Source organism: Meriones unguiculatus, chromosome 1 (genome assembly GCF_030254825.1).
Source record: "Meriones unguiculatus strain TT.TT164.6M chromosome 1, Bangor_MerUng_6.1, whole genome shotgun sequence".
Taxonomy (NCBI): Eukaryota; Metazoa; Chordata; class Mammalia; order Rodentia; family Muridae; genus Meriones; species Meriones unguiculatus.
The window spans coordinates 189,030,028-189,056,504 of record NC_083349.1 but is presented as its reverse complement, the minus strand read 5'-3'; the positions used below and the strand labels follow the sequence as shown (position 1 = coordinate 189,056,504).

Below are 26,477 nucleotides of genomic sequence, written 5' to 3'. Positions count from 1 at the left end.
TGAATCAAAAGGACATAACCATCTAAAACAGATTGAGTGTTAAGGAATGTTGCCTTTGTGTCTGTGTAACAGCTCTGGCTGGTCTGGAACTGGCTCTAGACCAGACTGGCCTTGAACATGCAGAGATTAACCTGCTAAAAGTGTTTGCCACCATGCCCAGCTATGGAAAAACACCTGTACCGAAGATAGCCAATATCTTGAGTCGGCACAGATGGCTCTGTTGGTGAAGGAGCTGGCTACCAAACCTGTAGCCAGAATTTGATCCCAGGGATCTATGCTGTGAAAGAAGGGGCCCTCAAGCAAGTCTTTTCTCTCTGTCCTGTGGGACATTCATCCCTTTTCTGACAATAACACTACAAAACAGGTGTAGAAAACTTGCTTAGATTATATGATGCTCTGGGTTCAGTACACTCTGAGAGGAGTGTATGTTCAAGGCCATCTTTGACTACCCAGTGGTTTTGAGAGTATCCTAGGCTCATGGGACTCTGACTTAGAGAAACAGAGGAAGGGGGGCTTTTGGCTCAGCAGTTCAGACTACGTGTAGCTCTTACAAAGGACGTGTGTTCAGTTCCCAGAACACACCAGAGAGTTCACGACCACCTATAACTTCAGTCCCAAGGGTTTCGATGCCCTTTACTGCCCTCTACTGCCCTCCTCAGACACCTGTATGCACATGGAGCATATACACAGGAGGAAGCACCCACATGCACATACCTCACCCAAAAGGGTGATGGGAAAGATGAGTGTGCAAATGGCTTGCTTCACACGAGTTTAGATCCTCAGCAGCCATGTCAAAAGGTTGGCATGCTGGCCCTTGATTGCATTCCCAGGGTTAGGGATGGGGCTGGAAGAGAGTGGAGACAGTTATTGGTCAGCCACTCCAGTGAGTAACAAGTGCAAAGATAGACCCTGTCTCAAAGACAAAAGGCAGAGAGAGCCACAAAGGGAGTTACCTGAGGTTGCCCTTTGGCCAACCCAGGCATGCACACAGCTACATAAAAGAGGTTGGCTTGGGGGCCAGAGAGGTGACTCAGTGGTTAAGAGCACTGACTGCTCTTCCAGAGGACCTGGGTTCAATTCCCAGCACCCACGGGGCAGCTCACAACTGTCTGTAACTCCAAGATCTGGCACCCATAGATATACATGCAGGCAAAACACCAATTCACATTAAAAAAAATTAATTAAAAAAAAAGAGGTTGGCTTGGAGTCAAATGTTTAGTTTGCATGTTGTGGTGCCTTTCATTTTACATAAGGGAAAATTAATGTTATAAGTCTGAAAGATTAGCTATCCCAGCTGAAGAGTCAAGGTCAGCAATGGGTTGGACATAGTACTGCGTGCTTTTAATCCCAGATCTAGGGAGGCGAAGACAAACTGATCTCTGTGAGTTCAAGGCCATCCTGATCTTTGTAGGGAATTCCAGGATAGCCAGAACTGCATGGTGGAACCCTGTGTAACAAACGAAACTCAAACACCCAACAAACCTTAGCATCGTGTTCCACAAATGGGGGAACTATCAGGTAACTAACATCAGCTAATGTTGGTGTTGTTTTGTTTGTTTTTCAGAGACGGTCTTCATTTGTAGTTCTGGTTGTTCTAGGACTAGGCTGTCCTTGAACTCAAGGAGATCCCCCTGCCTCTCTCCTGAGTGCCACCACACCCAGCAAGACATTTCTGTGAAAAAGCTGATGTAGTCTTATTATGCAATGAAGTTGAGATAGTAACGTAATTTATTTCGTATCCTACAGAAAAACAACTTAGAAATTCTCTTAACACAAGTAATTGGTTTATTTGTGTTATAAGTGCCTACAGTGTGAACTGCTGGAAACACCAATCTCCTTGGACTGGGAAAATGCACTCAAAGGTCAGGCGCAGCTGCGTGAATGGAAAGTTTTGGGCTTGAGGAAACGCAGGGGTCAAGAGGTGAAAAGCAGTTTAAGCTGCACCAGCTAGGCGTCGGACCACCTGGCCCTTGGTCCTGTTTCGTCCACATCCTGCCAAAGCGGCAGCTCCGCCCCTGGCTGCGGGCCGGCGCGGCCTGGCGCAGCGGCTGCTGTCGGAGGGGCGGGCCGGCGGCTGCCATTGGAGGAGAGGGCCGGCGGCGGGGCTGCAGGGGCGGCCATTGGAGGACAGAGCCGGGGCGGCGCCCGCCGATGCCGAGGGTCCCGCGGGGAGGAGGCCCGCGCCGCGCCGCTCTCCACCCTTGACAGCCCTTCGCGTCCCCATGGCGGCCCTGGCGGCTCTGCACGGCGGCGTCCGCCGGCCTCTGCTTCGCGGGTTGCTGCAGGTCAGCAGGGTGGGTTCCGGGGATGGGCCGGGTGCCCGCGCCGGCGTGGCCCGCGTGTCCGTCCCTGCTGTGGAGCTCGGCACCGGCTGGGCAGCGAGGCCCGGCCTGGCCAGGCGTGAGGCCAGCCCGCCGAGAGCCGAGGCTGCAGGCCAGGAGTTCGCCGGCTCGTCGCACAGTGCTCTTTTCCTTTGTTCTTTGTTCTTTCCTTTTTTTTTTTTTTTTTGAGACAGGGTTAGGCCAGGCTAGCCTCGATGTCATTTCTGCCTCTTCCTCGCAAGTCCCGGGATTTTAAAAGCGCGACCCACCACCACCACCTGGCTAATCATTGGTGTAATTATCGGTCTTATCAGGGCCGAAGCACTGTGAGATAATCAGGTACTACACAGCTGCTCCTTAAAACTAACAAGATGGATGCTCAGACATCTTGCAAGAATTTATTTTCCGAAGGTTGCTTTCCAGTGTCTGACAGTCTTAGGAATGGGTGAGAAGGTGCATGAAATTGCTGTGAAGCCTGAGCTTTCCAGTTCGGTGGCAGTGGGAAGCGCTGAGATCCACTTCGGTTTTAAGAGTCTGGAGTTAGGTGTGGATGCCTGGCGTTTTGTTTTTATAATATTTCTGGTTCGTGGAACTGGGCCAGGACGGCAATAGGAGCTGAAAGAGAGCATTGCTATGCAAGAGATTGTGAAAGACTAATAAGGCAGGTCATGAGGACTGCGGCTCGAGGGCAGAAGCTGAGAGAAACTATCAAGGTAATTTGCTTGGGTTGCTGGTGTCTGCAGTTCCGGCCACTGCACAGGCTGAGGCAAGAGGAGCTTGAGCTCAAGGGTTTCAAGCCACGTGGGCAATTTGGAGATACCCAGACTCAGAAAGATAAAAACAAAAATAAATCCTGGATGACTGAAATAATGGGAAAGCTAGAAGGATAGAGATGGGCAATACCTCACCCAAAAAATGTGTTCCCAAGAAAGTTGGGTGGGTGTGCCTTTTTTTCTGATTCCCCCTTCTCCTCCACTCCCTTTTCTCTCCTCTCTTTTCCCCTTATTCTCTTCCTTCTTTCCGTCCTTCCTTCCTTTCCTTATTTTTCTTTCTGTTTGGTTTTGCCGGTTAGGCCAGACTCACTTGAACTCCTCACTCCCCTGCCTCAGCCTCCAGATTATCTGGGTTTAAAAGAGCTCAGAGGAACCAGAGGAACACTTGATCAGTTTTGTAGTTTCACTGGGATAGCTGGTGAAATTAGTTAACTGGGCTTCTGAATAATAATGTTGCCTAGGTGAATTAAGTAGATAAGCCAGGTACTCAGCGTGTGTCAAAACAAAATCTTGGAAAATCTTCTTACTTTACACTTAAGACTTTATTTTTTTTTATTTATTTGCTTTCTTTTTTTTTTTTTTTTGTTTGGTTTTTTGAGACAGGGTTTCTCTGTGTCCTGGAACTCTCTCTGTAGACCAGGCTGGCTGCAAACTCAGAGAACCACATGCCCTTCTCACTTAAGATTTTATAAGCAGGTGCTAATTATCTTTTGCATGAGAAAAGTGAGCCTGAGATGTCGTGGTGGATGGAGTCCATCTACATGTAATTCAACACTGAAGATGCTGAGGCGGGGCATTTGTGGTTTGAGGCTATCCTGGGCTGTATAGGGAGAGTTTTTCTCAAAACAGTGCAACCAGGATAAAATTGATCAAAATAATAGAATAGAGTTGGAAGGAAGGGTTCCTGCGTAGTAGCAAATGCAAATTAAGGTCAGTGAGTCTCTCCCTTTCTGGTCCTGGCTTTGGGGTCTTCTCCATGGAGTTCTAAGTTAAGTGTGTCTCTTCCCAGCACTGATTTTTACGGTGTCTAGCTGCCTGTGTTCTAGGCTCTGCTTCCTGCCTGTGGGCTGTATAGCATGTGCCGTGTGCTCCCCTACCCTTTATGCTGGCCTTTGCCTGAAGATGGTCTCCAGAATGCATGCTCTTCTTACCTCGGCACTTTGAGTACTGGAATTAACAGTCTGGGGCTGCCCCGACCTGCGGGGCTTCAACGGGGTTCCTAAAGCAGGAGAATGGAAGGAATGCGGAGGAACGGACGAGAGACACAGGAATGAAGGCCAAATCTGTTCGTCTGATCAAAGCCTCGTTTATTAGAAATTTTTACCCAACTTATATAAGGAGAAGGCAGGAAAGGGGGAAGGTTAATCTGCTGCTGCAGGAGATAGGAAGAGTGCTTTCATGGGTTAAATATTGTACCTGCAAGATACCATAAGGGTGTTTTCTTAAGATATCTTACGGATGCTCTAACAAACGATGTCCTCATAATCTATCATCCATGATTTAGGGTCTTAGATAACTCTTTCACTAAATAGCTTTAGGTCTCCACTAAATGACCTTTGCTCTCTACTTGGCTTTGGCTTCAGTAAATACCTTTGTCTCCACTAGATAGCTTTGGCTCACTAATTGACTTTGGCTTCAGTAAATACCTTTGTCTCCACTAGATAGCTTTGGCTCACTAATTGACTTTGGCTTCAGTAGATATAGCTTTGGCTCCCGGCACGGGGCCACCACATTCTTGGGATTGAACCCAGGTTCTCCGGCCCAGTTCACAGTGAGGAACTTTAGAAGTGACCTATTGTGACTTAACACTGACTATTCATTTACTTAGTTATAGAACTCTTTTTTTTTTAGAAAGAATTTTTTTCATATTCTGTGCCACATTGTGGAATGGCACATTGTGTGGGCCCTTTAACCTTTGCTTTCAAATACACACATGCTCTCTATGATCACAAACCTTTATGAGACTGTCTAGGGTCCTATTACCTGTCTTTTTATTTATTTCTTTTTGGTTTTTTTGAGACAGGGTTTCTTCTTGTAGCCCTGGCTGTTCTGGAATGTGCTCTTCAGACCAGGCTAGCCTGGAACACGGAGATCTGACTGCCTCTGCCTCCCCAGTGCTGGGACTAAAGATGTGTGCCGCCGTTACCTGGCTTTCTGTCTTTTTAACACAATTCTCGTGTCGCCCATGCTGCCCTTGAACTACTATCCTTTTGCCTCTGTTTCCCAAGTACTGAGATAATGGGCATGTGCTGCCATGCCTAATGTATTGGGCAGAGTTTTACAGTTATTTCAACATACGGAATTTACCACACACGGCTTTTTTTTTTTTTTCTGTGTCTCTGGTTATACCTATACCTACAAGGGAGCAATTAAAAAAAAAAAAAAAGAGTTTGAGTCCAACCAGTGCTACAGAGTAAGAATCTGTCACAAACAAAACAAAGCCCCCCCGCCCCCGTCAAGTTAGCCTGCTTTTTTTTTATTTTACTTACTGTGAAATACTCAATAAAAACAGGCACATATTTCCCAGAGAAGAAAGGAGAGTGCAGTGTTGCTGAGGTTGAAAAGATTGTAGTTAAACATTTACATTTTTCAAATAAGCATGTTTTTTAAGAGTATAGATTGTGTTAGTACCAGTGTTTCTATACAATAAGCATGTTTTTTAAGAGTATAGATTGTGTTAGTACCAGTGTTTCTATACAATTCCATAAAGCTATACCATTGTTGTCTATTAGATACTCGGCTAGTGATCAGAGCCACATACATACATGGATAAAATGTCCACACCTATTACTGTGTTTGAATATGTTTCATAAAAATAGCTTTGCCTTGGCATATGGGCAAGCATCCATTAAACGGGGCAGCTTTCCTGTGGAGGCAATATTTTTCTTAACCCAGCATTGGTGACTGTAGCAACATCAATCTCCCAGGGCTACTGTGCCATCTCTGAAATGTCTATTTACTTTTGTTCCACAGACAGTATCGACCTCAGACCAACAGTGGTAAAGTGGCAAGGATAACAGGGCAAGGACACATTCCAGGCAGCATGGGAAATGACAAAGTTCACTGTGATGTGGGCTGGAGCTAACAATTATTTCTTTAAGATGTTTAGGCTAGAGGAGGTGGAGAGCATTTACATGCTTGTGGAATGATGCAGAAGGAAAGGGAGAAATGACGAGCAATGGGAGAAGGTGTATATGGCACGAGAGCCACAGTGGACACACGGGAACCCTTCAGTGAAAGTGAACCAGACGCTTGAAAGAAGAGACTATTGGTTGAGTAAAGAGGCTTACAATCCCACTTTACAAGAGCTAAAGGAATTATTATGGTGTGTGTGGTACTGGGCCTAGCCCCAGGGACTTGTGTGTGCTAAGCACACCCTCCCACTAAGCTACACCTCCTTTCAGAAAGGGACCTGTTTGAAGAGATAGAGTAGGCAAGTTCTTGGACATTTAGGGATAGGAAATGAATGGAGCCGGCCTTGCTAGACTAAGTAGAAAAATCACTAAAAAAGGGATCTCCCGCCTCTTCAAGGCATGTCCGCATTTCTTGAGTATGTTTGTGCTGTTCCTTTCATTCTCTACTTTTTTGTGGCTTTTCCCTTTTGACTCTAACCTCTGCTTTTACGTGGTGTTGGCATGAGGTGCTCACCAGCTCCAGCCTCTCAAAATGATTCAACTTAAGTTCCTGTTGTCAACTGACCCAGACTCTCAGGGTGCCAACCAGGATAAGTCTAGTCCATTCTTGGTGCCATCAGCTCTGGTCAGAGCTGGTGAGTTGTCTCACGGTTGCCTCTTACGGAGAAAGGATTGTGGCTGGTAGAATGCCTGGCATATTTACCATGTCACAGTTGTTATTCAGCGTTATATTGCCGACAGTGTGATACAGACAAGCAGATCACACAGAAACAATAGCCTGGAGTATGTGTTAGAGGCTGTGCTTGAGATAGTGCAGGCCCTGTTACAGATGCACTTGGCCCTCATCTCCTTGAGCACAGATGTGTTGACTGGTCATGGCTGAGTACCCTGTCACCTAAGGGACTGTGTAACACTTTGGAGAGTGAAAACAAACACTCACCTTCCTAATTTAATGACAGAGTTTAAAGAAGTGTAGATACAGGGTTGGGTTTGGTGTCAGAGGGATATTGATTTCAAGTCTTACCTAGGCTACATATACATAGTAAGACCCTCTGTCTAAAACAATATTTTAAAAGGTAGAGCTAGAGATAGTAGTTGTTTTATTTCAGTTGGAATAAACACAGGATAATTTAATAGCAGCTGGAATCAATTTATTATTGTGTTATAAAAGATTTAAATAGAAGCATGGCAGAACTGAAACACACTTCGGTGGAGCCCTGCTTTGAAGAGCAGGAATCTTCCTCCTTTGAAACCAGAGTAGCTTGTCTCCAGTGCTATTCTCATAGTTCTTAATCAAACTTTAAGGAACACGTCCAAGTAATTTCAACATCTCTCTACAAGCTTGTATTGCTGCTGGCGAATGAGGTAGCAGAACGCACTCCCTGCAATGCCTTCGTAAGGTAAATAAGCTCAAGTGCTTTGTTGAAAAAGGAAGGATCACATAACTTCAGGCCCTCTCTCAGTGGCACAACAAAGACTGAAGACCTCTCCAAGTAGGAGATATACTTCGTGATGTTAACATTTAAATCAAACTTAGATGGAGTCGTTTGTACAGCAGAGCTGACTGCGTGGCCTTTCCCCATCATGTCCTCTCGCACCTTCTTTGAGAAGAACCATTGCTATGGACTCACTTCTGCTTCAGAAAACAGGCCCGTGTGCTGCTGCTGTTTGTCTGTCCTTAGGACACTTCGTGAAAGCCAGCTTGGAGATCAGGACTGTTCCTATTTAGAACTCTACTGTCAAATTTATGTTTTGTTTATTCTGAGTTTTAGGTTGAAAGTTTTAATTATCTGCATTCAGTTAGGACAGAGTGTTTAATCAGTATAAAAATAAAAATCCAGGGGCTGGAGAGATGGCTTGGTGGTTAAGAGCACTGGCTGCTCTTCCAGCGGTCTTGAGTTCAATTCCCAGCACCCACGTGGTGGCTCCCAACCATCCTGGATCTGATGCCCTCTTCTGGCATGCAGGCATCCGTGCAAAAAACGCAATTATATATAGAAGTAAATAAATCTTTAAAAAATAAAAATCTAAATTCTTGGGTCATCTGCAAGTCTAGACATCCCTAGGGCTCTTTATTGCCCTTCTCACGAGCTCTAACTGCACACTGTAACTGCTATCAGTTTGAATGTTGGACTTGCAGACCTCACAGTCCAAATTCAGGTCAGGTATGGCTTTGACCTTTGCTATACATTTCAGAATTTCTTTTGTTGACATTTGTTCCTACAAATGGTGTGGCAATAATTAAGCTGTTTTTCTGTTCCTTTGTGAGGGTGGAGCTGCAGGTCAGCCAGGACCTCGCGTATGCCAGGCATTCACTGTGCTACTCACCTGTCCTCCAGCCTTCAGTGCTAAAGGATTGTCCGGCCATAGTACACGAGCTACGTTTGCCTTGTGTAAATCAAGACACACTTGTTGGAAGGTCTTGGGGACTAACAGCAAGTTTTCCTTAAAAAAATGTAAAATAGGTTTTCCATCCAGTAGTCTTTAAAATATTATTATTATTGTATGTGTGTGTGTGTAAGTATGTAACATGTATGTTAGAACCCAGCCTGGGCCCTCTGAAAGAGTGGCAAGGTCTTAAACAGTCTCCAACCTACTTTAAAAAAAATTAAACAAGGGAGGGGTCTATGGGGGGATACAAAGTGAATAAAATGTAATTAATAAAAATTAAAAAAATTAAACAATATTTTTCTGAAGCTCTACTATTACATAACTCAGAACTTAGGTTTAACTTAAATTATGTATTTTTTTCCAGGAGGCTAAGGCAGGAAGAGTGTGTATTCAATGCTGCTCTGGTCTCAGTGAGTTTGAGGCCAGCCTGGGCTAGAAGAAGGTACTTTTCTCAGCCCAAGGCCAGAAGTGCAGGTCAGCTGATAGAATGACTGCCTGGCATGCAGAAAGCCCTGGGTTTGATCCTCCAAATAAACTGTCTCCAAATAAACTGGCTGTGGTAGCTGAGGTCTTAATCTCAGCATTTGGGCGCTAGGGAAGCAGGAGAAACAGAAATTCACTATAGAGTAAGTTGGAAGCCAGCCTGGTTTTCATGAAATCCCGTCTCAAAACAAATCAAAATACAGACTTCCTCAAAACAAATCCACCAAACAAAGCCACTAAATTCACTGTGCTACTCACCTGTCCTCCAGCCTTCAGTGCTAAAGGATTGTCCGGCCATAGTACACGAGCTACGTTTGCCTTGTGTTTACTTTATAATTAAGAATCTTTGTTGTTGTTGTTGTTATAGTTACTTACAAATTTTAGGAGCTAGAAAGATGGCCCAGTGGTTAGGAGTGCCGGCCGTTCTTGCAGAGGAAGTGGGTTCAGTTGCTATACCTACCTGGCAGTTCACAAAAATCTGTATCTCCAGTTGCAGGGATCTGATGCCTTCTGTCCTCCACTGGCACTGCATGAGTGTGGTACACAGGTATACATGCAGACAAAATACCCATGACATAAAATAAATAACGTTAAAAATGAAGTTTTAAAATGGCAGTTCCTCATGTTTCCAGCACTTGGAAGGCAGAAGCAGGTGGATCATGAGTTTGAGGCCAACCTGGTCTACAGTGTGAGTTCCAGGGCAGCCAGGGCTACACAGAGAAACCCTGTCATGAAAAACCAGGAAGAAAAAAAGAAAAGAAATATTGATTATAACCATTTTCTTTATGATTTATAAAAGTGGTATATATAATTATGGAAAACATGGAAATAAAAGTGTAAAAATAAAATCACCTTGCTCCTATTATTGCTATGTATAAAATCAATGGATTAATTTTTAAGTACTATAACATAAACATTTATCTTACAGGAGGTAAGATGCCTGGGGCGAAGTTATGCATCCAAACCCACTTTGAATGTAAGTATAAATTTATATTGCACCTTATCGTTTCGAGAATTTAAAGGACCGTTGCCTGGAGAGAGACACATGTTGCTAGGCAGGGTGGCTGAGCCTTGTATGAGCTCTTTGGGGGCTGAGCCCTGAGGCTTGGCTTGGGGACCACCAGCCATGCCCCAGGCAGGCAGGCAGGCCAGACACAGTTGCAGATATTTGTGCCTTGACTATATTTGAAGGTTGATGGCACGATGCAGTGCTGAGGGAGAGCTAACAGTTCACTAAGCCCCTGCAATCTCAAAAGTGGCTCGTCAGTCTACGCGCAATTCTCTAAAATACACCACAGAACCGTTTCCCTCCGAAACTGTGGCGTGCTCCTCCTGTGCTGTGAGGCGCGTGCATGTGGGAGGGGCTTCACAAGAAAGGGACCGGCTACCTGACGGTAAACAGAAGGGCCTTCATTTCCCAGTTTCTGCTTTCTCCCTTTGTAGGTTCTCAGAGTGACATCTTCCCATCCTTTTATATATAATGTTTGTAAGGGGTTGTAGAAACCAAATGTGAGGAGAAAGTGTTTCATGGTATTGATGAGGACTTTATCTACTTTTTCCTATTTGTAGTACAGGAAATTATTGTCCAAGCATGTCCTAATAATCCTGTCCATGTAGCCTGTACATCTGGATTGCTAGCCCGGAGTTTTCCTCTTTAGGAAAGGAGCTTTTGGCTAGTGGCGTTTATTTTTTATTTTAATAGCGTTATTAATGGTGCTGGAGAAATGGCTCAGTGGTTAAAAGTGTTTGCTGCTCTTCCAGAGGACCTGGATTTAGTTCCAGTACCCACGTTATGTGGTTCTTAAACACATGCACCTCTAATTCCAAGGGATCTGACACTCTCTTCTGGCCCCATCTTCGCCTCTGAAGGCACCCTCACTTACACAAAAATATGTATAGGTGTCTGTGTGAGTGTGTACACAGGTGTGGGGGGTGGGGAGTACATGTGCCTTAAGGTGTCAGATCTCATGTAGTTAAAGTCATGGGTACCTTGCTTGTTACTCAGGTGATTCTTGGTTTTCCTGTTTGCACAACCTGCATTCCTAACTTCATCCTCAGGGTTGTTTGTTAAAGCAGTTGTTTTCTGAGAGTATGATGTTATCATTTTGAAAAGTTTTTAAAATATTATTATTGCTGAGTGTGGTGGTGTATACAGGAGGCAGAGATAGGTAGTCTTTGATTTCATGGTCAGTCAGGTCTGTAGAGCAAGTTCCATGCAGCTAGAGTTACAGGTCATAAAAACAAAACACAAAAACCAAAAAAACCCGCCCAAAATAAATGGTTATTTGGGGCACATGCACGTGGTGTGTTTGTGTGTGTGTGTGTGTGCACATGCCTTCTGGAGTATGTACATAAACATGTGGAGGTAAGAAGATAACCTTGTGGACATTTTTCCTGGGATCAAAGCCATTGCCAGTCCTTTACCTGCTAAGTCATCTTGACTGCCCCAATTTTTAAGACTTTGACTGAGCACAATTGAAACTTAAGCTTCCCAGAGAGAACTGGGAGGGATTTCTATGTGTGTTTTAGAATTTGCCTTCATTTCTTCTTCCACCTCCCTCAGTCTCCCTGTGGTGCCCACCCTGCAGTCCCCCAGTCCCACTCCAGCCATTATGGGTCAGTGGACTGAACCCATGGCCTCGTGCATGCTCACAAGCACCCCACCACTGAGCTACACCCTGGTCCTGTCTTTTTGTTGTGCCTTCAGTTGTGGTATGTCATGGCATTTTCCAGCTGCTCAAATATTATTTTAACCCTTGCTAACTGATTACTCATAAGTTGTCTGGGGTTGAGTGTTTATTAAATGAAAGGGGATTTGAGTATTCCTCTGCAAATTTCCCCCTCTTCTGTCTCCCCAGGAAGTGGTGATAGTAAGTGCTGTAAGAACTCCCATTGGATCCTTCCTGGGCAGCCTCGCCTCAGTGCCAGCCCCTACGCTTGGTTCCACTGCAGTTCAGGGAGCCATTGAAAAGGCAGGTCAGTGGTTGCATCGTTTTGGTTGAGGGGACAAATGACTGGAAGACACATAATTGTTTTGCATTTATTATCTATATACATAACTCTTAGAAAATGCATGATTTCTATGAATCTAAATTCCCTTGTAGTAGAGAAAATGAAACTTAACAGGAAAAAGAAATCATTCCTGTCCCATGTCATGTAACCCTAATTATTTGCTTGGTAACCCTAATTATTGGGTCTAGAGAGATGGCTCAGTGGTTAAGAGCACTGGCTGCTCTTCCAGAGGACTTGGGTTCAATTTCCAGCACCCACATGGCAGCTCATAACTGTCTCCAACCTTAGTTCCTGATGACCCAATACCCTCTTCTGGCCTCTCTGGGCACTGCATGTACACGGCATATAGACATACATTTAGGCAAAATACCCATACACATAAAATAAAAATGAATAAAATATTAAACAGAAAAAAGACTGAGTAAATTTAGGGCAGTTCTTTCTGCTGTTTTTAAAAGGGATTCCAAAAGAAGAAGTAAAGGAAGTCTACATGGGCAATGTCATCCAAGGGGGCGAAGGACAGGCCCCTGCAAGGCAGGCAGCCCTGGCTGCAGGTAGGACAAGCACATTTGCTTTTATAGCTAATATTCCTGAAAATGTCAAGGTCATTTCGGCTTAATAAGTAAATGTATGGCTATTATAGAAAATAAAATTTGTAGATTATAGTCTCATGCTCTATTTTAATTTTTCAATTGTATTTGAAAAAGGACTGTTTCTGATTTTCAAAAGTATGATTTATCTTGGCCTTAGGTTTGCCTATTTCTACTCCATGCACCACAGTAAACAAGGTTTGCGCTTCAGGGATGAAAGCCATCATGATGGCCTCTCAGAATCTCATGTGTGGACATCAGGTAAGAAGCACAGTGCTTTACCTGTCACTCCAAATAACTCCAAAGCCTGGAAAATGCCTAAGCCTCAGCGTATTTACGCCGTAGCAGTGAGATTTCTATTGTCTGTGTATGAGTGTTTTACCTCCATGTATTTGGGCATCACATATGTGTCTGGGTTCAGAGGCCAGAAGAGGACACTGGATGCCCCTTGATCTGTACTTTCAGAGTCATGAGCCACCATGTGGGTGCAGAAAGTCAAACTCAGGTTCCCTGAAGGAGCAACATGTGCTCTTAGTTGCTGGGCCACATTTCTGCCCGTCTCCGCCCTCCTTTTTAAGAAGATTGATTGTAGCTTATGTTTTTGTCTGCATGTATGTATGCGTAGCATGTGCATACCTGGTACACAGAGGTCAGAAAACAGTATTGGATGTCCTGTTGAATGGTTCTGAACCACCATGTGGGTGGTGGGACTTGAACCTGGGTTCTTGGAAGAGCATCAGGTTACCTCGCCAATGGGGCGTGCCATTAAAGTCTCTAGCCCCTTTGTTTTGTTTTGTTGGTTGGTTTTTTGAGACAGTTTTTCCATGTAACTTTGGTTGTTCTGGAACTTGCTCTGAACACTAAGTTGGCGTCAACTCACAGAGATCCACCTGCCTCTGCCTCCCAAGTGCTGGGATTACAGACACGTGCCACCACAACCTGGTCCCCTTTATTTTTCAAAATGTTTATTTCCGTTAATGTGAGTGATGCCACATGTGAACAGATGCCTGTGACCAGAAGAAGATATGATGTCTCTGGAGCTGGAGTTACAGATGGTTGTAAGCTGCCTGATGTGGGTGCTGGGAACTGAACTCCAGCCCTGAGATGCTTTCTATTTAACACAAACCCAGTTCTAGCATTTATGAGGAAGAAGCAGGAGGACTGCAAATTAGAGGCCTGTTGACTGAAACTTTACCTTTACCTAAGAGTGAGGAAGAGAAAGCTGCTCAGGGAGTATGCTGTGACATTCAGAGGCTGTTTTTTGGCTGTGTCTGGACTTAAGTACTAACATTTCATCGGTTTTCGGATGGAAGGACACTGAACAGTCACAGATATCAAAGTTACAGGGCTGGAGTGAGAAAACAAAGGTCTTGATTAGAAATGGTAGGCTTCCTAGCCTACCATTGTGTATCACAACTGAGCTGAAAGTCAGTGTGACATGCTTTCATATTGACTGTCACATATGTAAAAAGCATACTTACGGGGCTGGAGAGATGGCTTAGCGGTTAAGAGCGCTGGCTGCTCCTCCAGAGACCTGGGTTCAGATACCAGCACCTTTGGCAGCTCACAATCACCTCTACTCCAGTTCCAGGGGACCTGATGCTCTCTTCTGGCCTGAGGTCATTAGGCATGTACATGGTACACACACATACGTGCAGGCAAAACACTCGTGCACATAACATTTAGAAAATGGAAACAAGAAAAACAAACAAACCATACTTCCTTGTTCCCTTTTAGAGAAGCAAAGGGTGCACTGAGGTCAGCTACTGTGTCAGGGACCTTATCATTGAAACAGTATATGCATAACCTAGAAACTTCACAGTTATAGACGACAAAAGGAAAAAAAAATACTCCATTCCTGAGTATTCCACCAGTCTGGATACTCTGCTACTTAAAAGTGGAGAAATTTGGGCAGATTGTTTTACCGCAGGGCGCTACCTGATGCATGGTAGACCTATGACTACACCTGAACATATTGTATTTTGTACTTAGGGTTTATAATAGAGCAGTGAACAAGAGGGCTTTGACCTCCCCCTCAAATCCTAAAGAATTGTTGGATTTTTGAGTTTCCCAAAACCTTCTACCAGCTCTACTTTCCAAACATTAGGTGTAGTCAAACTTATCTTTCTCTTTGTTTGATTTGTGTTATCTGAGACAGTGTCTCGTGCAGTCCAAGCTGGCTCCAACCTCTGTAAAGCCGAAAATGACCTTGAACTCCTGATGTTGCTGCCTCAGCACTGCCTTCCAAGTGCTAAGATTATAGAAGTGTGCCACCATACCCAGTGTCTAATTTTAATCTTGTCATTGGATACTTTAAGCCATTTTCTTCCCCTCAGGGACAGGTGGTAAAGAGGGCATTTTCCATAGAACTGTAGCTCTAAAGCCATGTTGAGCACCCACATGTTGACAGCCGTGTATGTAGAGTAATGGATTGGCAATGCTGAACTGACCTTGGCTTTGTTGTGTTGCCGAGCAGGATGTGATGGTAGCAGGAGGGATGGAGAGCATGTCCAATGTCCCATATATAATGAGCAGAGGAGCAACACCCTATGGTGGGGTAAAACTTGAAGACCTGATTGTAAAGGATGGACTGACAGATGTCTACAATAAAATTCACATGGTAAATACTAATTTAAAAAAAAAGTGTATGTGTGTATGTTGGAATCCATGGAAGCCCAAAGGTGGTGTCCGATCCCCTGGAGCTAGAGTAGCTGGGTTTGAGGCACCTGCTCAGAGATTCTAACTTGGGTACCCGGGAGAGCACTATGTGCTCTTAAGTTGCTGAGGTCTCTAGCCCCCAAATGCTGCTTTAATGGGGCGTGCCATTTAATACACAACCCTTGACTCTTCATGACACACAAACGTTAAATACTGAATTCTAGAGTAGGTTCTATAAATGTCTTCCATTTCTTCAGCATGGATCAGTTATTTAAAAGCTGTCCCACACCTGAGTGGGGTATTTCCTCCTAAAATGGCATTTCTGTTTCTTGCAACCATTTGCAGATAAGACATAAGGGAGAAGTTACATAGAACAGAGGAAGGGAGTTTAGAGAAATGGAATTGAACTTCTACCCATTGAGTTATGTAAAGGTAATACTTTCAAATTTCTCAGGGCAACTGTGCTGAAAATACTGCCAAGAAGATGAATATCGCACGAAGCGAACAGGATACTTATGCCATCAGCTCTTACACCAGAAGTAAAGAAGCGTGGGACTCAGGGAAGTTTGCAAACGAAATTATTCCTGTCACAGTCTCAACAAAAGGTAGAGGAGACACTTAAAAATAGACTTCAAGTTCTTAGTAGTTTTTTTTCTTGGTTAGATTTTGCTACTAATAGATATTCCATGTTGTAAAATCGATATTTCTATTTAAAACATTTTTAAAACTTATCTTTATTTCATGTGCATTGGTGTGTTGCCTGCATGTATGTTTATGTGAGGGTGTCAGATCCCCTGGAACTGGAATTACAGACAGGTGTGACATGCCATGTGTTTGTGCTGGGAATTGAACCCAGGTCCTCTGGGAGAGCAACCAGTGCTCTTAAATGAGTCATCTCCCTAGCCCCATGATGTTTTCATTTTAAATGAGTATTATCTCTGTTCCTCTGAGCTGAACACATTAACAGTTTTGCTTGCAGTTAATAAAGGAGAGGATTACAGATTAGAAGTAACAGTTCATCCAGTTGCAGAGTGCCTTAAACTTACTATTTTTAGAAAATAATTACTTTTTTTTTTTTTTGGTTTTGTGCTTATGTTGCATGTGCATGTTGTGGTGTGTATGCTGGTCAGAGTTGGTTCTTTCCTTCTGCCGTGAGTGTCTCAGGGACTGAACTCCGGTCATCGGGCTTGGGAGGAAGTAGTGTACTTCCTGTTTTTGAGATAATAGTTGTCAGAATTATTTCTCGTGTAAATGACAGACAGTATATTGCTTATGTATTTTACATTATTTATTTATTTACTCTGGCTTTTCAAGACAGGGTTTCTCTGTGTAACAGCCCTGGCTGTCCTTTAACTCTGTAGGCCAGGCTGGCCTTGAACTCAAGAGATCCACCTGCCTCTGCCTCCTGAGTGCTGGGATTAAAGGCATGTGTCACCACACCTGGCCTTAAATTTTTTAAAAAGAGTTTATTATTTATTATATGCAGGTACAGGTGCCTGAAGAGGCCAAAGGTACGGACTCCCTAAAGTTGGAGTTATAGGAAGTTGTGTGTTGCCTGACGTCAGTGCTGAGAACCGCTGGGAGAGGAGTTCATGCTCTTTCAGTGAGCCGTCTATCCGGCTTACATTGATCATTAGTGTGCACGTGTGTGTGCACACATGTGCTCTCTGGCATGCATGTGGAGGTCAGAGGATAACTGTGGAATCAGTTGTTTGTTTTTTCCCTATGTTTCCTTGGGTTCTGGGGATTGAACTCAAATTCAAGCTTATATTCCAAGCACTTCTGTCTGCTGAGCCATCTCACTGACCCTAACAAGAACTTTTAAAAAAGGGAATTATATTAGGAAACTAGTAGGGCCACCTCCCAGAAATGAAGGGCTAATGGCATCCACCTCCAGAGTCACACGTGCTGTAGTGCTCGGCGTCAAAGAGGCCTTCTCCCCAGCATCACGGGAATAGATCCACAGTACAGACTTAGTGTGGGTTACCTCCCAGGGTGCGCGCTGGGCCTGGGACAGAACTCTCGTCTATGAAGCACGGCTTGAGTGTCTAGCCGTGGAGTACGCAGTGAGGTCTGCGGCCAGAGAAGAGGGTCGGGAAGACCGCTGTGGAGGCACACCTTTAATCACAGTAACTTGGGAGGCATAGGCAGGAGGAGCGTTGCGCCCCCTGCCACAGCCTGCGCTCCAGGACAGCCAGGACTACAGAAGAAAAAAAATGAGAGAGGGTTGGGAAATAATGGGAGTTGTTGGTGCAGATTGCACATCTTGACTTGGAATGGCTTAAAGCATGTCAGGTACCATGTGTAACAGTTTTTTCCTGACTGGCTATTTGTTGTCAATTTAGGTAAACCAGATGTGGTGGTGAAAGAAGATGAAGAATACAAGCGTGTTGACTTTAGTAAGGTGCCAAAGCTGAAGACAGTGTTCCAGAAGGAAAATGGTAAGTAGTAAGAAATCAGGGAGAAGGAAAAACCTGAGCTAACACGCAGTGTGCGTCTTGGCCTGTGTGTGAGTATTCGGCCTGCATGTATGTCTGTTCACTGCCTTGTGCCTGGTGTCCACGGAGGTCAGAAGATGACATCCAAACCCCAGTCCTCCAGAAAAGCAGCCAGTGCGAACTGCTGAACCATCTCTCCCTAGCCCTTGCCTATCTATTTAAACAAAACTGTAGAAAACATGTAGGTATCATTTAACATCTTTAGAATACAATGTTCAAATAAAATTAACCAAATAATATAAATTCAAGGTGTGTTTATTTATTTATTTAACTAATTTTTTGTGCATTAGTGTGAAGGTGTCAGATCCCTTGGAATGGGCATTACAGACAGTTGTGAGCTGCCATATGGGTGCTGGGAACCATCTCTCCAGCCCCTCAAGACATGTTTAAAATTGCCTAATAGTTTATACTTTCAACATATTAAGTCCTAAGGATGAGATTATATAACATGCTACAGAATTCTTCACAGGCAAGGATCCCCATAGTTTGCAAATTGAAAAGACAGACTTACATATTAATAAGTTCTCTGAGTCTTATGCTGATGGATGTGTTCACTGGTATTTAGTGCCTGGCTTAGTATGTGTTAATACTGAATGCTGGGACAAATAGATCTGTGTTCTGAACATCCTTTTGGGAGGGCGTCCTGGGGATCGAACTTAGGAACTCAGTTATCAGGCGAATACTCTTCTACTGAGTGGCACGCCTAGCTCCTACACCTCTAAGAGGTGTGGACCTCTAACCTCTGAGAAAATACGAGCTCTTCAATGTTAGCTTTCTGCAACAGTGATACTCTGCAGTTAGTTTCCCCTTTCTTGATGGAATTGCTTACTTCCAAGTTTAGAAATGATCAGTCATCTGTTTGCCATTATCATAAAAATTTATATTGTAAGAGTACATGTTGCCAGGTGGTGGTGGCCCACATTTTAAATTTCAATAGAAACCTGATTTAAAGTCTACAGCTGAATGGTTATAGTATTCACACATAGATTTGGAGAATACATGCGTATCCTATGCAGAGATGCTGAGAAGAAACATGAGAGTTGGTCATGTGCATTCAGCCACTGTATGTTTGCAGTACCTCTGAAACTAGCACACGACACTCTGACATTCACTGTGGAGCTAGTTTTGTGCATGTTACTCAGGGCAGAAATTATCTCTAAGCTTATCTATAGTTTGTCTGTACATTTAATAACCCAGACTGTACTCTGTATTTGTGGGAGAGAACAGAATGGATTCAGTGAAAACAATGTGTGACTTGATGTGTTGTTGATTTCAGGCACAATAACAGCTGCCAATGCCAGCACACTGAACGATGGATCAGCTGCTGTGGTTCTCATGACTGCAGATGCAGCCCGAAGACTCAATGTTAAGCCACTGGCACGAATTGCAGGTTACCTGTTCTCACCTTGTTTTGCCCTTTTTCTGATAGTGGGGATCCAGGGTTTTACACCATGACCAACGTAACTTGGGGAGGAAAGGGTGTATTTGGCTTATGCTCCCACATCACAATTCATCAAAGACGAGGACAGAAACTCAAGCAGGGCAGGAATCTGGAGGCAGGAGCTGATGCAGAGGTTGTGGAGAGATGTTGCTTATTGTATTGCTTCTTATGGCTTTTTCAGCCTGATTTTTAAATAGAACCCAGGACCATCAGTCCAAGGATGGCATCATTGACAATGGACTGGGCCCTCCCCCAAATCCCTAATTAAGAAAATGCCCTACAGGCTTGCCTCCAGCCTGATCTTAGGGAAGCATGTTCTTTTTTAATTAATCCATTCTTCTCTTATGTATTACATCCCTCCTGCAGTTCCTCTCCTCTCCTGCAAGTCCCTTACCCAACCCATTCTTTCTCCCAACCACTCAGGTTTAGACCTCCCAGGGATAGCAACCAAACAAGGCACAATAAATTACAAGATTAACCACACACCATCCAGCCTGAAATCAAGGCTGGAGGCAATCCAGCAGAAGGAAAAGGGTGCCCAAAGCAGCAAGCGTCAGAGCCAGCCCCCACTCCCTATTAGAGGAGTCCCACAAGACCACGCTACATAGCTAGACAGAGGACCTAGGGCAGACCTATCTATACTGGCTCTGATTGTCGGTTCAATCTTTGTGTGTGTGGTTCTCTTCCCTTGGGGGAGGGGGAATCACTGGCCATTGGCCCACAAGGACAGAGGGGGCACGAGCAGGGTTCAGGCAGCTGTTGAGTATGATGGAGAGCTTCTGGGAGTCAGCTTCAGAGAGGCAGTTCATTTTATTGTTCCAAGGTGAGGTATATTGAGTTTTTAGGGTTACAGTCAGGAAGGGTTAGTTGGTTACAACAAAGTACCTGATTATCATATGGGCAGGAAGGAAAACGAGGGATAGTCTATGCAGTCATCTTCCAAATAAGGTCAGGCAGAGAAGAAAACGCCCTGCTGAGGGAGTCCTCCCTTTTGCTCCGAGCTCCGAGAGCTATGTAGGCATGATGGACTGCAACTTTAATAGCAGGTCCCTCCAACACTTACGTGCTTTCCTTAGTTGATTTTGTGGGCCATGTTCCTGTGGTAGCCTTGACCCCTTTGACTCCTACAATCCTTCCTTCCCTCTTCCTCAGGATTCCCTGAACTCCACCTAACATTTGGCTGGAGGCATTTTCTTTTTTTTTTGAGACAGGGTTTCTCTGTGTAGCTTTGGTTGTCTTGGACTGTTTGTAGACCAGGCTGCTCTTGAACTCAGAGATATATGCCTGTCTCAGCCTCCCAGAGTGCTGGTGTTACAGGTGTGTGCCACTATGACCAGCTTGGAGGCATTTTCTTAATTGAGGGGCTCACTTAGTTGTGCAAGCTGGGCTGAACTTGTTCTGTAGCCCAGGCTGGTTTCAATCTTGTTCTCTCTCTCTCACAGCTCTCCTAGGTAGGATTATAGATTTGTGCCACCAAATCTGGCCTGAGGGTGTTTTTTTTCAATTACAGGAAAAAAAAAAAAGTATGTGTGAATGTGTGTTCTTGCCTCATGAGTCCTAAGGTGCTTTTCTCAATTGCTTTCCATCTTTTGTTTTGAAAATAGGGTCTCTCTTTGATAACATATATAACGAAGCTGGCTATCTGTCTATTTTGATTGAGACAGATGATCTTTTAATATTTTTGTTAAAAATCTGCTTTATATAATGATTTAAGGGCTGGCAAGATACTTCAGTGGGTAAAAGATGCTCTTCCTACCAAGTCTGATGACCTTAATTAGATCCCTGAAACCCATGTGGTAAAAGGTAGAAAACTCATCCCCACAAATTGTCTCCTGACCTCCAGAGATGCCATAGTAGGCATCCCACCCTCACACAAAACAAAACTTTAAAAAGACTTATTTAAAAACAAAAAATTCCTGTATCCATCCTATGTAAGTAGGGGAAAGGAAAAGGTGTATTTTGCCCAAAGAGGCAGTCAGCTGGAATAAAAAAAAATATGGAATTAAGTCTAGAAAAATAGCAAATAAGAATTATTGTCTATATGTATGATATGCATGTGGCGGTCAGAGGACAACTTTGTGGAGTTGGTCTCCTCCCATTTTTACATGGCTTTCAGGATTAAACTTATATCTATAGACTTATACAATAAGTATTTAACAAGCCATCTTATTTTTGCTTTTAAAATGTGGTGTGCCTTCTTTGTAAGGACTCAAGTAGAATTTGCTTTGTAATACATTTAGCTTAATTTTATTCTTAGCTTCTGTCACAGGTTCTTATTTACATTTGTGGTACTCGGGATTGAACTAACAGCCTTATAAACTCTACCCTTCAGTTGATGAAACTAGATTTTTTTTTAATTTTAAGGTTTATGTATAGCTGTGTGTCTACGTGTGGGAAGTGCACCTATGGCTCACTAGGTGTCCATGGAGGCATTAAGAGTCATGAGATGCCTACTTGGGTGCTGATAAGCTAACTCTGGTCCCCTGCAAGAACAGCGTATGCTCTCAACTGCTCCTAGACTAACGATTTTCGCCCTGGAGATCACACTCTGTCTTAAGGATTTTCTTGCTGTGATGAGAAACCACGGCCACAGAACCCCTCTGAGGATGGACAACCCTGTGATGGTTTCATGAGTGGCAGGCAGTGTTAGGTACGACCTTGTTAGAGTAGGTGGAGCTTTGTTGGAGGAAATGCATCACTAAGGGATGGGCTTTGGGGTCTCAGAAGCTCAACCCAGGCCTAGTGGCCCACAGTCCTCTTCCTGCTGCCTGTGGATCTGGATGTAGAACCCTTAGCTGCATCTCCAGTACCATGTCTGCCGGCATGCTGCCATGTGATGGACTGTGAGCTGTGAGCCGGCCCTAATTACATGTTTTCCTTTATAAGAGTTCCACAGTCATGGTATCTCTTCACAGCAATAAAACCCGGAGACAAACCCTTTCACAGGGTTGCATATTAGATATCCTGTGTACCAGGCATTTCTATTATAACAGTACTACCAAAATTAAAGTTATTAAGTAGCAACAAAAATAATTTTATGGTTGGGATCATCCCAACTTGAGAAACTGTATTAAATGATTGCAGCATCATGAAGTGATCCTAGACAGTGCCATTGTCTTTAACCTCTCCCCAGGCCAATCAGTGTTTCAGAGACATGTGTGATTTTATTAAGAAGAGAATCTTACAAAAGGAGCAATGTGTAGCTGGGTGTGGTGGAACACATCTTTGATCCCAACACTCAGAAGGTAGGGGCAGGCAAGTTTTTGAACATGAGGCTGGGGCTACCCTGGTCTCCCAAGTACGTTACAGCACAGACAGGGCTACATAGTAAGACCCTGCCTTTAAAAAATAGAAAAAGAGCAAATACAGTTGTTACATATGGCATAGAGACTGGGTAATGTGCATTTGTTAGCTTGGCTTTTGAGCTTATATACAAGGATGAACCTTTGGGTATATGTAGGAGTTTAACAGTGATTCTTTTTTTCAGCATTTGCTGATGCTGCTGTAGACCCTATTGATTTTCCAGTTGCGCCTGCTTATGCTGTGCCTAAGGTAAGAAAAAAATGAGGGGCTGTATGCATTATACTACCTGTGGTTTGCTTGTTGTACCAAGACTGCAGTGTATACATTTTAAGTGTTTATTTGGAGAAGCAGAGATAAACTGGTATTGAGACTTTCCACTTTACAAAATTGTAGCTATTAGGAAACCTCAAACTCCACCTTCATTAGAACTGATCAGAAGTGGATAGTTGCTTGCAGAGGTTTCTCCATGCTGAAGGGAACACAGGCACCTCTGAAAGTGAACGCACCAGGTTATCAGCCAATGGTAAAATTTCTAACAGAAAAGGACTTTGGCAATATTTTTAAAAGATATCATCATGAGGCTAATCATTAGCACAAATATCCCTTACCCTCAAGATGAGAAACTGTTATGAAACAAAACATGATGAAAGATTTCAAAAAACATGTCAGATTTGTGCCTGAGACAATTCCACCGCTTTTCTAAAGAAATTGAGGGGGCATGTAGGAACAGACAAAACTCTTCAAGAATATAGAAGGAAGTAATATACAGTTAACAAGGTAAAGCTTAAGGTCATTTATCATGAGGTACTTTCATACAGAAAATGCACCTTTTCAAATACATTCAGAGACATAATGTAATACAAACAAAATTCCGATAATAGAAAAGCAAATGTTAAAAATCATTAAGAAAAACCTTTCTATTTAATTACAAAAAGGAGAAATGTAAATAAAAAGTATGAAGTCTCTAGAAAATAATTAAAATAAGTTGATTGCTAAATATATGTGTAAATGTTCTTGGATTTATTTTTAGGTTCTTAAATATGCAGGATTGAAAAAGGAGGACATTGCCATGTGGGAAGTAAATGAAGCGTTCAGTGTGGTTGTACTAGCCAATGTTAAAATGCTGGAGATTGATCCCCAAAAAGTAAATATCCATGGAGGAGCGGTTTCTCTGGGCCATCCAATTGGGTGAGTATGATACAAATAATTCCACCGAGGCTAATAGCTGCCTCTGTATTTCTATAAGCTGCTTCACCATCATGCCCACTGTTCTTTGATTAGCAGTTTTCCTTTCTGTCCGTCTCTAAGATAAACACCACTTCTGACAGTTAATATCCAAGAGTGAACATAGACTTAGCACATCTGCCTTAGTTAGGGCTTCTATTGCTGTGGTGAAACACCATGGACCAAGTTTGGGAGGAAAAGGGTTTATTTGGCATATTCTTCCACATGGTAGTCCATCACTTGAAGAAGTGAGGTCAGAAACTCAAAGAGGGCAGGAACCTGGAGGTAGGAGCTGATGCCAGTGGCCTCAGAGGGATGCTGCCTACTGGTTTGCTCCTTGTGGGTTGCTCAGCCTGCTTTTTAAAATAGAACCCAGGACCATCAGCCCAGGGATGGCTCTACCCACAGTGGACTGGGCCCTTCCACTTCAGTAACTAGGAAAATGTCACATAGGCTTGTATACAGCCTGATTTCCTTAATTGAGGTTCCCTCTCAGATGACTGTAGTGTCAAGTTGACATAATAGCACATTAACAGTGCTGAATAAAGAAGCTAAAGCCCAGGTTTTTACAAGAGCTGTAATGTCTTCCTGAAACCCACTCCTAAACTAAAAAGCACTTCTCACCCACAAGTACTGGCTAGTAAGTTTTTCAAGAAGATAATTTGGAATGGAAATGTTACTGGTTAGTCCTACATTCTGTTCTTCATTAAAGAACTAAATGGTTTCTTAATCCTAGGATGTCTGGAGCCCGGATTGTTGTTCACTTGGCCCATGCCCTGAAGCAAGGAGAATTTGGTCTGGCCAGTATTTGCAATGGAGGAGGAGGAGCTTCTGCTCTGCTGCTTGAGAAGCTGTAGACAGCGTGTTTTAGAAGACAGTTCCATGTGACCAGAAACCCTGCTGAAGTGAATGTGACTCCCTTGGCCAACTTATATTTAGCATAAGCTATTTAATTTTTTTAATTATTTTTTAGTAAATCATTTAAAAAAATCATCCCAAACCTATTGAAATTACAAATAAAAATTCTCCTTTATTTTTTATTTTTGGTAAACCTAAACAGTTTGATATTCTCTTTGAAGTATCAATGTATATGCTTGAGATATATAGCTCAGCAGTTAATATCTGTTGTGGCTATGTGGTGCACACCTTTAATCCCAGCACTTGGGAGATAGAGGCAGGTGGCTCTCTGTTGATTTTGAGGCCAGCCTGGTCTACAGAGCCAGTCCAGGACAGTCAAGGCTACACAGAGAAACCCTGTCTGGAAAAAACAAAAAAGAACATCTGTTGTTCTTACAGATGTCGTTCTTACACACTACCAGAAGTGAGATATTATGCCTCCCTACCTCACTAGCTGCTGTTACAAGTAAAGGAAGCCAGCCCAGGAGATACTATGTAAGGATGTCTTTCCTGATGAAAGTAGAGTAGAAGACCCAGCATTTTTGTCTAAATACACCCAAGAAATGAGAAAGTCACAGCTGGGCTCCTTTAGGAAGGCCACCAATCGGCATCACAACAGCAGCAACAAAGCTCCTTGACTTCTCAAGACCCCAAGTCACCTACTTAACATCAGCAAACTTCCTATTCTGCCATTAGAATGAATAGAAAACTGTGGTGGTTTATTTTGTTTTTGAACTTTAATCTTTGGACACTCGAAATTGGTTTCTAATAAAGTTATGTGAATACAAATGAAAATAAAGAAAAATTGTTAAATCTTCCAAGTGAGCACAAACTATAGCAATTCATATCAACTAAATCAGCATTCTTAAAGGAATCCTACAGACAAAGCAGGAAGGAAGCAGACACATGAGAGCACAACAGAGAATATATTCTGAGAGGAATCCAGAACCAGGAGTGACAGAAATAGAAATAGACCATGCCCAACTCAATAAACCAGCTGAGATCTAGAATGAATAATGGAAGAAAAAGATAAATAGTATTCAACCAGGGAGGCAATCAATAAAAGTACTGTAAGGGGGATATATCCTCAACCCAAAGTTTTAATGGCTTCAACATAAAAATTTAAAAATACTATCTCAAAAAAAAAAATATATATATATAAAAATAAAAAGATCTAGTAGGTGTGGTGGAACATGTCTTCAATCCCAGCTCTTGGGTGGCAAAGACAGACCAATCTGAGTTTATATAGCCAGACTGGTCTACAGAGTGAATTCTAAGACAGCCATGAGTGTACAACGAAATTCTGCCTTGAAAAAAACCCAAAAGTCTTGTCTTAGATACCTCACTGGTAAAGACTCATAGACTAAAAGTGGCAGAATGGGAAACCATACGCCTCAAGTGGAAGCTTTAATAGAAAGCTTTATCCATGAATGACAAAAGCTAGATTTCAAGACAGGTTGTCAGATAAGAATATCACTATTAATGAAGGGACTAATCCATCAAGAAGACAGGACTGGGATTGTGGCTCAGTTGGTAGTGTTGGCTCAGTAGACCCAAAGCCCTGGGCTCAATCCCAGTACTATATAAATAGAATCAGTGTGTGTGCGTGTGTGTGTGTGTGTGTGGGGCGGTGTAGAGGAAGAAGAGTTGGAAGTATATACATATATGAATGTTGATATACTCAACTTCATAATACTGAATGTTAACTTTCAAACCCTGGCAAATGTCAAGAGTTGCTTTTTTCACATATCA

General features: G+C 43.2%; 1 protein-coding gene across 1 annotated transcript; it reads left to right on the top strand.

Annotated features, from left to right (window-relative positions):
- Nucleotides 1–2,108: 2,108 nt before the first annotated feature.
- Nucleotides 2,109–25,546, top strand: Acat1 (acetyl-CoA acetyltransferase 1). Its single transcript, XM_021638695.2, has 12 exons — nt 2,109–2,285; nt 10,031–10,078; nt 11,961–12,078; nt 12,573–12,668; nt 12,865–12,965; nt 15,181–15,324; nt 15,817–15,967; nt 17,708–17,803; nt 19,137–19,250; nt 22,789–22,853; nt 23,635–23,792; nt 24,565–25,546. Exons 1-12 carry the CDS (start codon nt 2,223–2,225, stop codon nt 24,683–24,685), a joined length of 1,275 nt encoding a protein of 424 aa, XP_021494370.1. The 5' UTR covers nt 2,109–2,222; the 3' UTR covers nt 24,686–25,546.
- Nucleotides 25,547–26,477: the final 931 nt, after the last annotated feature.

Coding starts and splice junctions, on each gene's coding strand:
- Acat1 (XM_021638695.2), top strand. CDS start 2,223: ATGGCGGCCCTGGCGGCTCTGCACGGCGGCGTCCGCCGGCCTCTGCTT. Junction 2,286..10,030: donor TGCTTCGCGGGTTGCTGCAG/GTCAGCAGGGTG, acceptor TTTATCTTACAG/GAGGTAAGATGCCTGGGGCG. Junction 17,804..19,136: donor AGTGTTCCAGAAGGAAAATG/GTAAGTAGTAAG, acceptor TGTTGATTTCAG/GCACAATAACAGCTGCCAAT.